At 44.3% G+C, this 15,641-nt stretch overlaps 1 protein-coding gene across 1 annotated transcript in view; it reads right to left on the reverse strand.

Annotated features, from left to right (window-relative positions):
* BEND2 (BEN domain containing 2) overlaps positions 1-11,716 on the reverse strand; it is a 33,844-nt gene extending 22,128 nt beyond the window's left edge. Inside the window, exons 1-3 of the mRNA XM_056328201.1 lie at positions 11,161-11,716; positions 5,496-5,642; positions 1,688-1,848 (exon numbers count right to left, since the gene is read on the reverse strand). Of these exons, the coding sequence (XP_056184176.1) occupies positions 1,688-1,848; positions 5,496-5,642; positions 11,161-11,173 (321 nt within the window). The 5' untranslated portion in view covers positions 11,174-11,716. The remainder of the gene's footprint in view (positions 1-1,687; positions 1,849-5,495; positions 5,643-11,160) is intronic.
* Between the last annotated feature and the right edge of the window lie 3,925 nt (positions 11,717-15,641).

A 15,641-nucleotide genomic window follows, 5' to 3' on the forward strand; every position in this document is an offset into this window, starting at 1 on the left:
ATAGTCATCTCATTCATATGACCTAATCATGGGCACATAAATACTCACCTTGCTTTTGTTATTAAGAGAACCTTATTCTGGTTTAACATGAACCTCTTGCAAATTTATATAATAATATGCATTTTTATTTGGTTGTTCCAGAACTTTCTCATCAAACTATAAATGTACTATATAGCCAAGGTTATGTAATTACGAGACTCCGTGTAGATTTTTACACTAATTTAAATAAATTAATTTAGAAAAAAAAAGTGTATTTACTTCAATGGGTATAACTGTACGCAGAATCTGTAAAAACGTCCAAAAGACGTAATTTCCTTACAGCTTGAAAACTGCTTTTAGACAGGAATCAACAGTGCCACCACCTGGACAATTCTGGCATTTTCCTTTTACTGGATTGGCACAGTTCCTGTCCACCAGACATCACAGATTACGCGAGTCTGCTGCTGTTTACGGGGGGGGGGGGGGTTGGTGGTTTTTTGGGGGGGTTTAGGCATTGTTGGGTTTTGAGGGTTTTTTGGTTGTTGTTTGTGTGTTTCTTTACATTAAGTCACATTGAATTAGGTCTTATTTTGAAAAAGGAAGGTTTGGGGTGTGGGACTGTTTGTTTTGTGGTGTTTTGTTTTGTTACAACAGGCAGAATTAAACAGAGTGGAACTGCTTTTATAGCATTAAAGACATCCCGACTGTTGGAATTTCAGAATTAAATACAGTGACATGAACTGTGTTTCAGGCTGCCTCAAGTTAAAATGTGTAGTCTATGGATACAAGTGATTGTGGAGGCAAATCCTTATTCAAGGATTAAGTCTTATTATCCTAAATTGCACAGAGATTTTTACTGATGTCCTGGTTTTGGCTGAGATAGAGTTAATTTTCTTCTCAGTAGCTGGTGCACTGCTGTGTTTTGGATTTTGTGTGAGAATAATGTTGATAAAATACTGATGTTATTTAGTTGTTGCTGAGTAATGTTTATACTAAGTCAAGTTATATAAGCCAGTTTCTCAGGCCCTGCCAGCCAGAGGGCTGGAGGGGCACAAGAAATTGGGAGGGGACACAGCTGGGACAGCTGACCTGAACTAGCCAGAGGGATATTCCATATCACAGAACGTCATGCTCAGTATATAAAGCTGGGGGAAGGAGGGGGAAACATTCGGAATGATGGCATTTCTCTTCCCAAGTAAGGGTTACATGCGATGGAGCCCGGCTTTCCTGGAGATGGCTGAGTAACTGCCTGCCCATGGGACGCAGTGAATGAATCCTTTGTTCTCCTTTTGCTTGCATGCACAGGTTTTGCTTTACCTGTTAAACTGTCCTTATCTCAACCCACGATCTCACTTTTATCCCTCCAATTCTCTTCCCCATCCCACCACGGAGAGTAAGTGAGCAGCTGTGTGGGGCTTAGTTACTAGCCCGAGTTAAACCGCAACTGAAAAAGTAAGAGCACCTATACATGGGAAATTTGTGTAGGTTGCTCTCTCTGCTATAAAGCAGTTGTTATACACACGTGCAGTATCCAGCACAATGAGGTTTTACACTTGCTAGAGGCTTCCATGCACTACATGGACACCCTACTCACACTTCTTCACCGGGATTATCATCAAATGAGCATACAGAAGTGAAGGAAAAAGGACATCCCCGGTAACATTGAAACTGGCCTCAAAACAAAGGGCTACCATTTGGCAAAACATACCACATTCTGTCCCACTTCAGCAGGGGCAAGTCGTTTTCTTTTATTATGCGAAAAAACAACATCCATTTCTTCAGGGCTGTGAGTATTTCCTGTCTGCATACTTGTAGAATGGCTCATTTGTGATGCTACTCCTCCAGCTAGCACTGATAAGCTTTCACTTCCTGGAAAAGTGGACAGAAAGGAAAGCACCAGCAGGTTTCCCATTGCATTAAATATTTCACTTCAAAAACCATATAAAGTCACACTTTTACTTTCAAACTGCTTGGTTATTTCTGATTTGTTTATTAGCTTATTATTAGACGCTTAATCCAAACTAGTCACGTCTGAAATTATATATTTAATTTAATATTCTTCCTTCCAAACTCTCTCCAGCCTTTATGGTCATTTGCCTTGCTTTTCACTGTTGATTCTCTGCTCTCATTTCCATGTCCAATTGTACAAAGTCACAGAATTCAAAAGCCCAACAAAACCACTTAACCGAAATTCAGGCAATACACCGACAATGTAAAACAGTTCCCATTTGTTTAGTCCTCAGCTGTCCTTTCCCTACACTGAGGGGGTCCCCTCCAGTTTTGCCACTGGAGCACTGTGCAACATAAAATATCTGCTCCAGGTATCTCCTCTCCTGAGCCAGTGTAGGTCAGGGACTGCCAAACACGAACTATATACAAGTGGTACACAAAACGCCTCCACCTCTTCACGTGTGGGCCTGGCACACAGTTAAAAACCACAGGTCCTCACTGCTCTGTCCTAATCCTTTTGAAGCCCATGCAATTGCCAGACCTACATTTTTGAATAAGAGAAGATGTTAAAAGACAAATAAAGCTTAAGAAGATAAACAAGACGTTGGAAGGTTTCCAAGAAATACAGAGAAAAACTTAGCTGGCTTACAAAGGCAACACCAAGTCTCCACTGTACTATCTACCGTGAAGGAGCTTGGGCCAAGCTGAAAAGGTATGATGGGGAAGTTTTGTGGATACTTATAAGAATTATTTACTTTTTTAAAAAAGAGAGGGGAAAACAAAAGGAGTAAATATCTATAGTGAAAAAACAAGAAAGAATTTGAAAAACAGAGGAAGTTAGTTAAATCCGTATAAACAGTTAAGAAAACGTGGCCTTAGGAGAAGCAACACAGACCAGAGGTATGTCAAGCTGGGGCACAACAAGATAAACTCAAGGGAAACCAAATGGTTAATAAGACTCAACAGCAAATTACTGGAACTATGTGTGAACTATGTAATTAGCATACTTAAAGATCCACCCTGGAGCAAAGAAAACCTCCTACTAACAAAGCCCCCTCCCCACAGATCTTGCAAGGTAAAAAAATCCCAACAATGTACCTTTAAATGGAGAGACTTGTAAACACCAATGAGAATTAAGTGTGACTAAACGTAATCGTAAGCAATTGTTCCAAGTGTATAGTAAGCTCTGCTGTGTGTTAGTAGGTGTGCTAGCTTTGCGGATGACCACTTAGCACCCATCTTTGCACAGACATGCAATAAACCAGTATCTCGAGGCAGTGTGGAGCGGCTCTTGCACACCAGGTGAAGAACCCAGATTTGGGATGATGCCTACAAGTAAATTCCACCCAAGTAAAAAGGGATGCATGAGAGAAGTGGCAAGGGTACTTCTTACTACTTTTTAAACAGAACTGTGGAACTCGTCTCATGGCCCACCTGGAAAGTAGAACTAACAGCTCAGAAGTAAAAGAAGGGGAAAATACAATGGGTCAAGGCCAAGCTAAGAGAAATACTGAAAAGCAAAGACAACCACTTTCCTTTTATGCACTAAAAAAGGAAGGGCCAGGGGCAGGGCAGAAAAGCAGTAATATATTCAGTACCATAAGCTAGAAAATGTTTTTCTTTGTGTAAGAGCCCAGACAAATGTTGTAGCAGAGCTGACAGATACTACCTAGCCAAGATCTGTGGTAGATTTAGATTAGCCTACTTAACGTAATTTTGAAATCACAATCAATAACTGGGTAATAAAAATACATATGCAATTACTTAATATTTGCTCTCTTAGGTGAAGATTAAAAACTACCTACTGTCCCACCCAGCTCCAGTTTGCTTCCTTTACCAGACCACCTCATCCCTCTGTCCCCACCACGTCTCCTAGCACTAAGCACCCCCAGAACCGAGAGCCTGGGAGACTCAGCATTCCGTGGGACCAACACCAACACAGGCAAGAGGACATGTTTAAAACAGAAGGGGTGCAGGGCAGCGGGACTAATGCACTAGTACATGTAGTCCCACAAACTTCAGACACTTTCTGCAGCCAAACCAGAATGTCACTTCACCTGGAGAAACATTAGGTCCCTGGGTTAATTACTTTTTAAACATCTTACGCTTACGTTAAACTAATTGTCTTTCTGATTAGCTTCCCAAATTTAGATTTAGACACAAATACAATGACCTAAGAAAAAGTGCCTGTAAAAGTGATATTGAGATTGTGGGCATAAATGGTTAAGTAAAAACATAACAGAAGTGTTCTGTAGCAGATGGGAGAAAAAGACCTAGATCTGTATGTTAGTGATGTTGAGCTTGCTCCACCAGCTACATATCTGTAGGCAAGAAGACAGGAGACAACAGCAGAAGAAACTAGTTTGGACAGACAGAACAAGATGTGAAGAAAAGGCACTGCTCTACAAGATACTAGCCTAAGATGGTGATTGAATAAAAACAGAATTTCCGTTCAAAGAATTAAGCTCAACAGTTATATTCAAGATAAACTTACATCATGTTTTGGTCATACATCTCACTATACTCAATTTTAACAAGACAATAGCTAATTCTAACAATGTACAACAATAGAATATATAAGTCCCAAGATGACAAAATTGTATTTTACCTTCTAAAACACAGTCATACTCACTCATCATGATCCCTTTGTTGATAATGAAATAATTACTCATGTCCTGCAACCAAGGTCAGCAGCTATGACAGTTTCTTGGGCAGGATTTTTTTTTTTTTTTAAAAAAAAAACAAACAGAGACAATCCCCAAAGTAAACTGTCTTCCTCCCTGAAATATGTTTTTAGATTTAAATGAACAAAAAATTACACTATACTATACTGTCAAATAGAAGACAAAAAAGATTCATGGTTCTCAGAAGCACCTAACAACACTAGGAAACAGAGATGTATCTTGACACTGCTCAAGAGAAATACTGATGACATTCTCTATAAAGTCAACTGGCCAAATAAAAAAACCAAACCAAACCAGTAAGCGCCATCACTTAGTTACAGTTAATTTCCTTGCTAACTTGGTAATACTGCTACTGGACTTAGTAAATGCTCGTAAGAGCTAGGATTAATTTTTGTTTGAGCCAATAAAGAATTGAGTAAGATTCCTGAGAGACTTCCATGGTGTACGTTACAATAAACACAATGAATTAAAGACAATCACCAATGGCTACTTACAGCTAATAATTTATCACCTAAACAACCATCTATCTTACTATCACTGCACATCAGCATCCCCAGTGCTCCAATAAATAACACTGGACAGTTTATCCAAAAAACTCATCTTTTGTGTTAGGTTCTTCCATGGAATTTGTTTTCCAAATTGCTTGCAAACTCATTCCTAGGTATACTTACTTTGTAAGTAAACTGTCTTCTAAATCATAATATTTCAGGAGGGTCACTATTAATAGAGACCTCTAAAGTAATAATTAAAAAGGTCCCTCTTTTACAATGCAATGTTAAAGATATGGGTAATACACAAAGCATTCAAGACAGCAGCACTGAACATAGAGCATTAAAACTACCCATTAACTATTAGATCACAATAAAAATGAACATTAATTACCATGGGCAAGTTCAGTCACATGGTTGACAACACCATTTACTTCAGAGTTTTGTTCCATGGACACACAGCTTTGTGTGGACAGTCCATCTTCTCCATGCTCAATCATCACTGCTTCAACATCAGCCTCAGCGTTCACAGATACATAGTCTATAAGCATACACAGAAACAGGTGCGTATCAGATGACAACTGTATTGCCTGTATCACATTTAGCATTACCTGAATGGTACCACAGGCTAATTTAAAACCAGTTGCATTTTAGCATCTAAATGCAAAGTCACTTTTAAACACAGGCATTGAGGTTTTAACATGCACTAAGAAGGGAACCAGCTTTCTATTGCTTAGTTGGCAAGATTCCTGGAACTATTTGGTACCCAACTCTTCCTACAGTGTCCAGCTTCAACAGGAACAGTTATAAGCCAATAACAAGGACTTCTGAGAACTCCATTATTTATATTCAAGCATATGACAAGACATACTAAATTTATTTTGAAATTTAAATAGAAAATGCTTAATACACCTGAAACAAATCAGTCTACAAATCCTGAATACGTATTTGGTATTCAGATCAAACCAAACCTTGGCTCCCAACAAGATACTGTACAGAAACACTCAATGGCAAATCTCCAGTATAAATTTTTTTTCCAATTAAACATACTGCATCAAGTGTCCTGGTTTCAGAATAACAGTATTATAGCTATTATTGCTAGATCTGATGTTGGGGGAGGGGAGCAGAATTCATTATTGATGAAACAAATTAATGGAAGGAACCATACCATTAAGCACTAAGTTAGGAAATAAAATTTAAATTCAGCCAGCACACATGTATAATAACACACTAACTATATGAACACATGCCGTATTTTCCACAGGATCTCTACCCTGTTCAGTGCACAGGATGGACTGAGCTTTGGGAATGAATCAGGGCTGTACAAACGTTACAGTGGTCTGGTTCTTCACACTTATGCAAACAATTCACTCCAAATCCTGCTCTCTTGCCTCTGTTCAGATTTCTCAAGGGACCAAAAGGTGAGAAAGAAGCTGAATTCAATAGGTTATAAAGTCCTCCCTCTGGTCAGTACTTCCACCTAATTCAGAAGAAACAATACAGCAGAGTCTGGATTTGGCTGTCAGCAGATTAGGAAAGCCTTCACAAAACTGAGGGTCTGTTCAGAAACACTCATCAATTGCCAGGCAGTTAACAGCTATGTTTATAGCAGTAAACGAAGCCAAGAAGCTAGCTGGGGCATAGTTGCCCTGCAAAAAGTTTAGCTTAGTGGACACAAACTGGGATTAGCTGCTTATGGTAGAAGTCGGAGAACAGTTCTTGGCCAGTTTTAATTAGCTGTAGAGAAATGAACAACAGGACTACTCATAAACTTAATTCAGGCACAACTTTTATCAAAACACATCAGTGATGTTCGCTAACAAGTTCACTGCAGGCTAACGAGTTATTTGCATGTGTTGAATTATTTAACTGCCTCACAGGCACCTTTTTTTTTTTTTTTTTGACAATTATTCATTATTCTACCTACTTTGGGAGAGAGTTAACCGAGTCAGGAAAAGTGCATCTGCAACAAAGCAGGTGGGAGGAGAATCCTCTCTGCCAATTTCCCCAAACAGTATGCCAGGCTACTGCATGGCGTGACAAATGCCCTACTTACAGGTGGGCCTCCGCTGCCCTGCAATCACCTTTCTATCCCTAACTAGAGGAAGTTGTACATTACCTGCACAACCCTACAATGCACAGAATTCACCTGTAGATCCATAGTCTTTGCCACAAATCTCATGCCTCACTTTGGCCTACGGGAAATAAGGCTGGCAAATCAAGCCTACCTGACCAGCAAGTATGTCACTCAAATCTACAGCAGATAGAAAAAGAGGTGTATAGAAGGGGGGAAATTATGTGGAACCAGCAATGTAGCAAAGAGAAACCAGCTCCATCTGGATTAGGGGAAGGCCAGTATGATCAGAGATCAGGAGAGTTTCTATGGCTAGTTGATACTGAAAGCAAAGCTCAGTCTTTCATAACCTCTACCACCCTCCCTTAAGTAAGTTCCAAAATATGAGTTTCAGTGCAGTGGACTCTGGGCAGAAAGTGTTTCCAAAGTCTGTAGCTAAAGCAGCTCACAACTGGAGGATACACATAAACTAACAGGCAAATACACAAAGGGAAAACACCTCACTTCCAAAAAACATCTAATTAAACACACTTCTACAGTGATGTAGAGGCAATGCAACAACAAGCACTAGTCCCTAAAAACTTTTAACCTGAGAAGGTGCCCAGGATCCTCCTCACCCCCAGGGCTTTTAACTTCCATCACCCATTACTGAACATGGCTGCTCTCATACACGGAAGGGGAATTATTCCCTCTCAGAATGGCACGCTTACCTGACAATAATCTAAATTAGAAAACATTACCAAATTAATTTCCTTCTCAGACTCAATGCATGCTCTGGGTTATTCAGTATAGACTATGAATTATTTTCAGTAAGGCAGGAGGATATGCTCTAATTTAAAGTAGAGGTTCACAGAAAAAATGCATTGTACAGAAATACGGTCGTAGACAGAGCAGTAATATGAAATGGCCAAATTAGAAAGCCAGGATTGGAGGCGCTCTTTTTAACTGAAAAGCTGTTTATGTTCTCTGTTTAGAATTCTTTCACCAGGAGCTCTTCTTTGCTTCTGCTCAAAATCACCAGGTAGGCAGGTATTTGTAGAAACTTAAAAGGCACTTAACTAAGCCCAGCTTTCACAACGATTTACATGCTAAAACGTCCAACTGTATGTCTAACCCTGCATCAGAAGCTACATTACTGTATTGTTACAGCTTTTTAAGCAGAAAAGTAAAACCACAGCAGGGGGAAGACAAGGGACAAGACACATGAACAGACCACCAAAATAATTTGAAGATGGTAAGATGCTGATACTAAACATCAAGAAATACTAAAACCAAGCAAGCAAAAAAAAAAACCCCACAAAAACAAAAACCCCAAACCAAACAAACTTTTTCGAAGCCAGAGTTAAAAAGACAAACATAAAAGCCAAAAAACCTCTGTAACAACTAACTACAAGTTACATACCAAGGCAAATCAAGCAAAGCAAAGCCACCCAAACAAAATAAAAGATACATAATGGAAGATGTATCTTCTAAGGTAAGACCTGGGTCTAAACAAAGTCACAAAAGGAGAGCTAGCTAGCATTAACTCGGACCACAACTAGATCCTGCTCTATTTATGGCTTGACACTTATGCTAACACACACAGAAGAAGGAACTAACGCAAGGGAGAGCACAGAGAGACCAGCCTTTCAGAAGTGGTATCATTCGACTCTTGCTTCAAGTAATCATTTGCCTATTAACTCAGTCTCACTGCAGACGTAACAGTTTTAAGCACATTTCTGCATACTATGATAATGAAAGCTATAAGCACAGGAATACAATCAGATCTGATGCATCAGTTAAAGTCTGAAGACAAGCTGACATTATTTTTCTTTCCCCAAGTAGGTTGCTAATCGAATACACCACATGTACAGAATACTGACTTGCACAGAATCAGACACTACCTGGTGCTCTTGCTTACTGTGGAAACAAATGTAGGTAACCATGAGGTTTGGGATGGTAAAGGCAGGCAGATGAGAGCACTGAAAGCACCAAGTAGCACAAATCCTATCCCAAACTCTACTACAGAATTCCTGGGGTCTGCTAGCAAAATCACTAAACACTGGATTTCTGTGAAAAGTTTGTTCTTCATTTTTTAAGAGTTCAGTTAGACACACTATGTATTTCTGCAAATATGATCTCAATACTCTCATGTGCAACAGACAGCCATGGAAGCTATGTGTAAGATGAAGTAGATTTTATAAAGATGCTTAAATACTGCACTCAGAAAGAACGGGTACCATCCACCAAAAGTTGCATCTTTGAATTTAACATACTTCTGATAATTTTGTCCTTAATCTAGACAGGTTGTCACATAGAGATACCAGAACACTCTACCAGAGATAAAATGCTTGTCAACAGTCTCTGAACACTGAAACAATAGTTAATTGAGAAGACTGTAGTCAGAATCTGCATGACTTAAATTTGCAACAGATTAAGACAATGGGATCATATATTGAGCAAATGGAAACCAATTACTATGGTGAGAAGCAGAATAAGAATAAGAATAAAGCCACCAGATTTCCTGGGGCTTTAGCTCTCATATTTGGATTACTGGGACGCTAACAACATCAAAATTCAAGGTAAAACAAGTCTCATAAAGAGGCCCCTTATGTTTAATAAGATTTAAGCTCATATTACACCTTTTGACTGAGGAATATCATTAATGGCACATCTCTTCTATCGCCAAGGAATTCAGAACAGTCTTAGTGTTTGTTAAATTCCTGAGTTATAGACAAAGACAACCAGGAGACAAAAAAATTGAGGGCAAAGGAGAAGGAACAGACACCCAACACGCTACCCTGTACATTTTCTTAATCAGGAGTATATTAGGATTGTTATGCTCCCACCCTCCTACATCTCAATCCTACCCCTTTACTTCGTGCTGACACTTGTATAACTGCACAGTAAACTGGCTGAAACCTAACCACACCAAAACCGAAAGTACTTTTAGCCAGAAAAGCTCCTTGAACCATGAAGTCACACAAGGAAATCAGGCATCTGAGCAAGAGACAACTGGAACCTCTGGAGCGGGTAGAGGTCTGTGACAGCAATGACAAGCTCAATGAGCTTAAACAGATGTGAGACTGTATAAACAATACCTACCCCTTTGAAGGCCAAGGTGAAACAGGTAACTGACAGGAGTGACTGTTTCGATCCCTAAGTAAATGAAGCTCATATACCTCTAAGACACAGAAGCTGCACTATGCATTGCCTTCGAACGGAAAGGTCGCTGGGTCAGGCATGGCACTTCAGGCGCATTACTCAGCTCTGCCCGTACCCAGGTTCTGCATCTGAGTAACAGCAGCACCCGAGGACCTGCCGGGAGCGAGGCCGCCGTTCCACAGCAAAGTCTCCCCAACATCCCCCGCTACGCTCACTCACCCTTTGAAAACTAAGGAAAGCGAAAGCTTTCCCCCACCGCACGCAGCGCAGCTGCCGCTGCCACCCTCTGGCCCTGCGCCGTGAGGTAATCGAGCCGTGGCAAGGCCGCGTTACCAGCTCCGAGCAGCCACTTCCCTCAGAGCCCCGCTTCCAGCCCGGCCGAGCCCCTGCCCTTGGCTCGGCTGCGCAAGGAGCGACGCTGCCGGGGCGCCCCGACAATGCGCGTCCCCAGGCAGCGCCGCGGACAACCCGGGAGCCCGCCGGAGCACGTACGCCCCGCCGGGAGTGCCCGGTGGGGAGAGCAGCGCCCCTGCCCGCCCGCCGGCCCTGCGCCGCGCGCGGAAATCGTTACCGCTGCCAGCCCCGCCGCCCGCCCGCCAGCCTCGAGCCCCCTCCGCCACTGACGCGGCTGCGACGGGCAGCAGCGACAGCCAATGGCGACGGCCGGCCGCGCCGAAACCGGCGAATAGCGGCGGGCGCGGTGAGCACGGGCTGGCCGGCTCGGCAGAGCGCTGGGGCTGCTGCGGGCGAGGGGGGCGCGTTCTCCGCGCTCCGGCGGCTCCCCGCGTCCCGCCTGCCCTCCCTCGGGGGGCGGCGTGGCGGGCGCGGCCGGCAGCCTTACCCTCGGCGGACATGGCGGGCTGCGGCGGCAGGGCGCGGGGTCCTTCGCGGGCGGGCAGGGCGGCGGAGCGGGCCGGGGCTCCGGCATAGGCAGGTGTGGCCGGAATGCGGCGTTGGAAACGGAAGCGGCTTCTCCGGCGTGAGCAACTGTTTCGCGGCAGTGCGGCTGCGCGCGGGGCGCGCCTGGCGAACGGGAGCCGGCGGGGCGGAGGCGGTGCCGCCCCCTCCCCGAGGCGCCGGGACGCCGCAGCGGCCGCGGCCGCCGGGGTGCCGTGCCGGGCGCCGGCTCTCGCATCGCAGGCGGTGCCTCGGCTGTCGCTGCGCGCCCTCGGTGCCGCGGTTTGGTGCCTGCCGCGCTCCCTGCTAGCCGAGGCCTGGCAGAGGGCGGCGAGCTCGGCTTCGTGCAGGCGGCTTCGTCCCCAGGAGGAGGGACGGCTGCCCAGCTGCCACCCGAGCCTCTGGGACGGCAAAGCCGGGGGTACCTTCAGGCCCGGGCTCTGCGGTTCGCAGACTGCAGCCTCCTGTGCGCGCCACCCGTGGGCCCGGGTTTGGTGTGCAATGATGGCTGCTTACCTTGCACACCGTGGGGAGCCAAGGTTTGGCCTTGGCTCTTCGCAAACCCCTCGAAATGGGAGAAACACAGCTACAGAAGGGTAGTAACAGCTGCAGAAGGTTGTCCTCACAGAACTGTACAAAATCAGGTGTCAGGGCCCCAGTTCATACAGAAACGCTATGGGCCTTCTGGAGGGACAAAATAATAGAAATTTCAGCCTTATTTAGTGGTGGGTTGACCTTGGCTGGATGCCAGGTGCCCACCAAGCGACTCTCACTCCTCAGCAGTACGGAGGGGAGAACATAAGATGGGGGAAAACCCCGACAACTTCTTGGGTTAATATAAAGGCAGTTTAATGAAGCAACACAAACATTGCATGTGTGGAAGTGTTGGAAAACAAAAGATGTTATACTTCCCATCAGCAAGCAGTGTTCAGCCACTTGAGTGTTAGTGCGTAGCGCTTGCTCCAGAAGGCAAATGTCGTAAATAACAAAAGCCTCCCCCCACACACACACCCCTTTCTCTTAGCTTTTATATCTGAGTGGGTACCATGTGGTATGGAATATACCATTGCTCACTTTGGGTCAGCTGTCTGTAGCTGTGTCCCTCCAAGCCCTTGCCCACCCCCAGCCTGCTGGTGAGGGGGGAAGGTTGGAGAGACAGCCCTGGTGCTGTGCAAGCACTTCCCAGCAGTAGTCAAAACCCTGGTGGGTTATCAGCACCTTCCTAGCTACCAATGCAAGCACAGCACTATGAGGGCTGCTACAGGGCTCAGCTAGACCCAATACACCTACCTATACTAATAATGTTGTGCTTTTTGCCCTACCTCTACCTTCTTTGTCTCTGTGTGCCAACTCCCTTTTTTTTAATTTGGGGTTGGGGATAGGTGGGTCAGCAGGGCCAGTTTGCCCTGCCCAGATATCCTCTGGGTGTGCTCACATTCCCCTCTGGAGGCACAGGGACCTCTGTGGGGCAAGTATGTTTGGGGAGGGATTGGAAGAAGATCTAGGATAGTGATGGGACCTGATCTGCTCATGGTCTGGGGCAACAAATTGCTGTATGACAGCCTGCCAGGACCAAAGTGCTGTTCAGCAGCACCACGGAGATACTAAAGCAAGGCAACAGAAGGGCAATCCTTGCAGGTCCAGCCAAGAGCCCTACCAGGAGGTAAAAGAGATGTCTGGGAAGTGCTGTGCAAGGAGACAGGTTCCTATCCGGTTGTATCTTTTATCGCAAAACCTAATATTCCCCCGATAAAAGCCAGTCTGCACACACACAAAGGAGAAAGGAGAGACAATGGCAAGGGGAGTCAAATTCATACCTTGTCCCAGGTAGTGCCAGGCCCATCCCAGAGGTAATCAGCCCATCAGAGGCTCATTTCCACGTGTTTAACGAGGGCAGCGGCACAAAGGCTGAAGGGAACCTAAATTAAGGACTCAAAGGAGCAGACACCCTGTCCAGGCCCCTCCCAGTGCTGCTCCAGCAGTCTCATGCCCAGCTTCCTGTCCTGGTGTGAGACCCATCAAATGAGCCAACACTAGAGCACCTTTTGGACTGAGGGGAGGTTGTTCGTACGCCTGGGGGTATGGGGCATATTATGGGGGAGGAGCAGTTCAGAATTGCGCAGGATTTACATTAGAGATGTTTAAGGGAAGGAACTGAAAGCAGAGAAACGGGTGGATTAAGGTGAATTGGAGAGGAATAAGTGTATTAACTTTCTAGCTATTTACTGGGATTAGAGTTCTGTGAATGTGTGTATGGCGGTCTGAGTGCAGCAATGGTCAGATCACGGTGTCGGAGGACCCAAGTGCCTGTGGTCAGCATGCAAGCACTAGTGAAGGCCAAGCTGGACTCTCCAGCCAGTAGGTGAAGTGGCTTGGGAGCCATTGGTGTGTCTAAAGGTGAGGCCATAGGGCAGTTGGCTACTGGGGACCAGGGGCGGCCTGGCCAGTTGCTAGAGAGACCACAGGGTCTGGCAGGTCTCAAGGGGTGAGGGGAGGGGGTGTGTCTAAGGGCAAGACCAAAGGGTGGTGGTTACTTGGGGATCAGGGTGCCGGGGCCAACACTGGGTCTATGAATAGCTCTGTGTCTCTGAGGATGCAACCGGGGGGGGGTGGGGGGTGGGGGTTGGGGGGGGCGGGGATGTTGCCTACTGGGGACTAGGGGAGTGCCAGGGGAGTCCCAGCCAGGTCTGGAAGTCTGGGATGGTGGGAGGCTGCGATGGTCTGTACCAGCAGTCACTGTGGCCTCAGGGACTGCTATGTGCCAGCAACTGGGCAGGCTGGGATCCAGGGCCAGCTACTGGACAGACTGAGTCAATGCTGCCTTTATCACTTTCTGATCTTTAGCAAGTTTTAAAAGCCTTTTCTCTCTCTGACATAGATAGCAAGGTGGAAGACCAGCATCCACAAGCCCCATCTAGAACTGAATCTGTGCAGTACATCTAGTTTCTTGCACAAGTTTCTTCACCAAAAGACATCAGAATTTTCTGATGCTTTCCAGTTAAAGCAGTGGCCTGAAATAACATGGAGTAAAAGGAAGAATTTCACTTTCCCATAAAGCTTGAGAAGATGGGAGAATGCCTGAGTAATAGGGAGCCCAGCCAACAATGCTGTATTCAAAATTAGCTTTTATCTTCCCTTTATTTTTTTCTGCAGAAACAGAGGAACTTTTTTATGATAGGGCAATGTTTTGTATGGATGTAAGGAAGCAGTCCCTGAAAAGAATTATTTGGGTACAGGTAGGTCCTGGGAGGCCACAGAAGTTGAATGGGGTACTCGGACACAGACTAAGAAGTGAAGCACCAGAACAAGGAATAGGGGGTACTGCTGAGAGTGGAAAGGAAACACTCGGGGCAAGGATAAAGATATGTTGGATTTGAAAGGAAACAGATATTTCCATAGTCTTGTGGGGCAGTGGTATTTGGAGGATCTAGGGGAAGAAAGATATTTAAAGTAGTGCTAAGAGGAGTACAGGAAGGGAAGCTAATTTACAAGGAATGATCTGATACAGTAGAGGCCAACTCTGTTCTGAGTTACAGTGTGCTGTTTTAGAAAGTTTTGTCTTGACGATATAAAGTGGTAGGCATTCCTCTATATGTCTACAGATGCCGTTTCAGTGGCTTACTAATCATCTAGAAGGCAGGATGGATTTGAAAAGAAAACTGAAGGGAGATAGGCAGGAGGTTATTATAGGGAAAAGAGCCAGCTAATAATGCATTTGAATGCAGAATCATATTTTCAAAAGGAGTGAGAAACCCTGCTTTACATGTGATTTCTTTTTCTTTGATAAGTTTCCATAGGAAATTCCCTGAAATTAATTTGTTGGCCATCTTTCCCCATACTCATGGTTGTTGGATCCATCCAATAAAATAAAAATGTCACTTTACCTACTTTATCTGTTTCTGTAATATCTTCATTTCAGGTTTGAAACTTGGTATTTTGTAGAGTTGGACATTTCAAATGACAAGTGAAGTTGTGGATTAACTCCAGTTATATACCAGTCTTCATAAATACCAAAATTTGTTTTGTGCATTGAGTTAAAAGTAACAGAAATTACAGCCTAAATTTACATTGTCAGGACTTGTTTGATGGTTCAGCTGGCTTGGCAAAATGAAATGCACAGAAATGGATCACAGTATTAGGATAATATGGTTTGGCATCAGTACTTAGAGGTTATGGTCTATAAATCTTTCACTTTACTTTGGGTCAGCTCTTTATTTAAATTATCCACCAAACCCAAGAACACAGCGGAAGTGTGAAGACCGATCTGGAGGATTCATTTTTGAGGCTTTATGATTGTTAAATGGTCATAAACCCATTTGTTTTCATTACCCATAATGAAGAAACTATGTAAGGGGTGTCTGCTGCTGAGCAAACCTTTAATGAATACCAAAAGGAGTTGCTTTTTAAAATGAGAGCATTAAGGAT

The sequence above is a fragment of the Falco biarmicus genome, chromosome 2, assembly GCF_023638135.1.
Source record: "Falco biarmicus isolate bFalBia1 chromosome 2, bFalBia1.pri, whole genome shotgun sequence".
NCBI classification, from domain to species: Eukaryota; Metazoa; Chordata; class Aves; order Falconiformes; family Falconidae; genus Falco; species Falco biarmicus.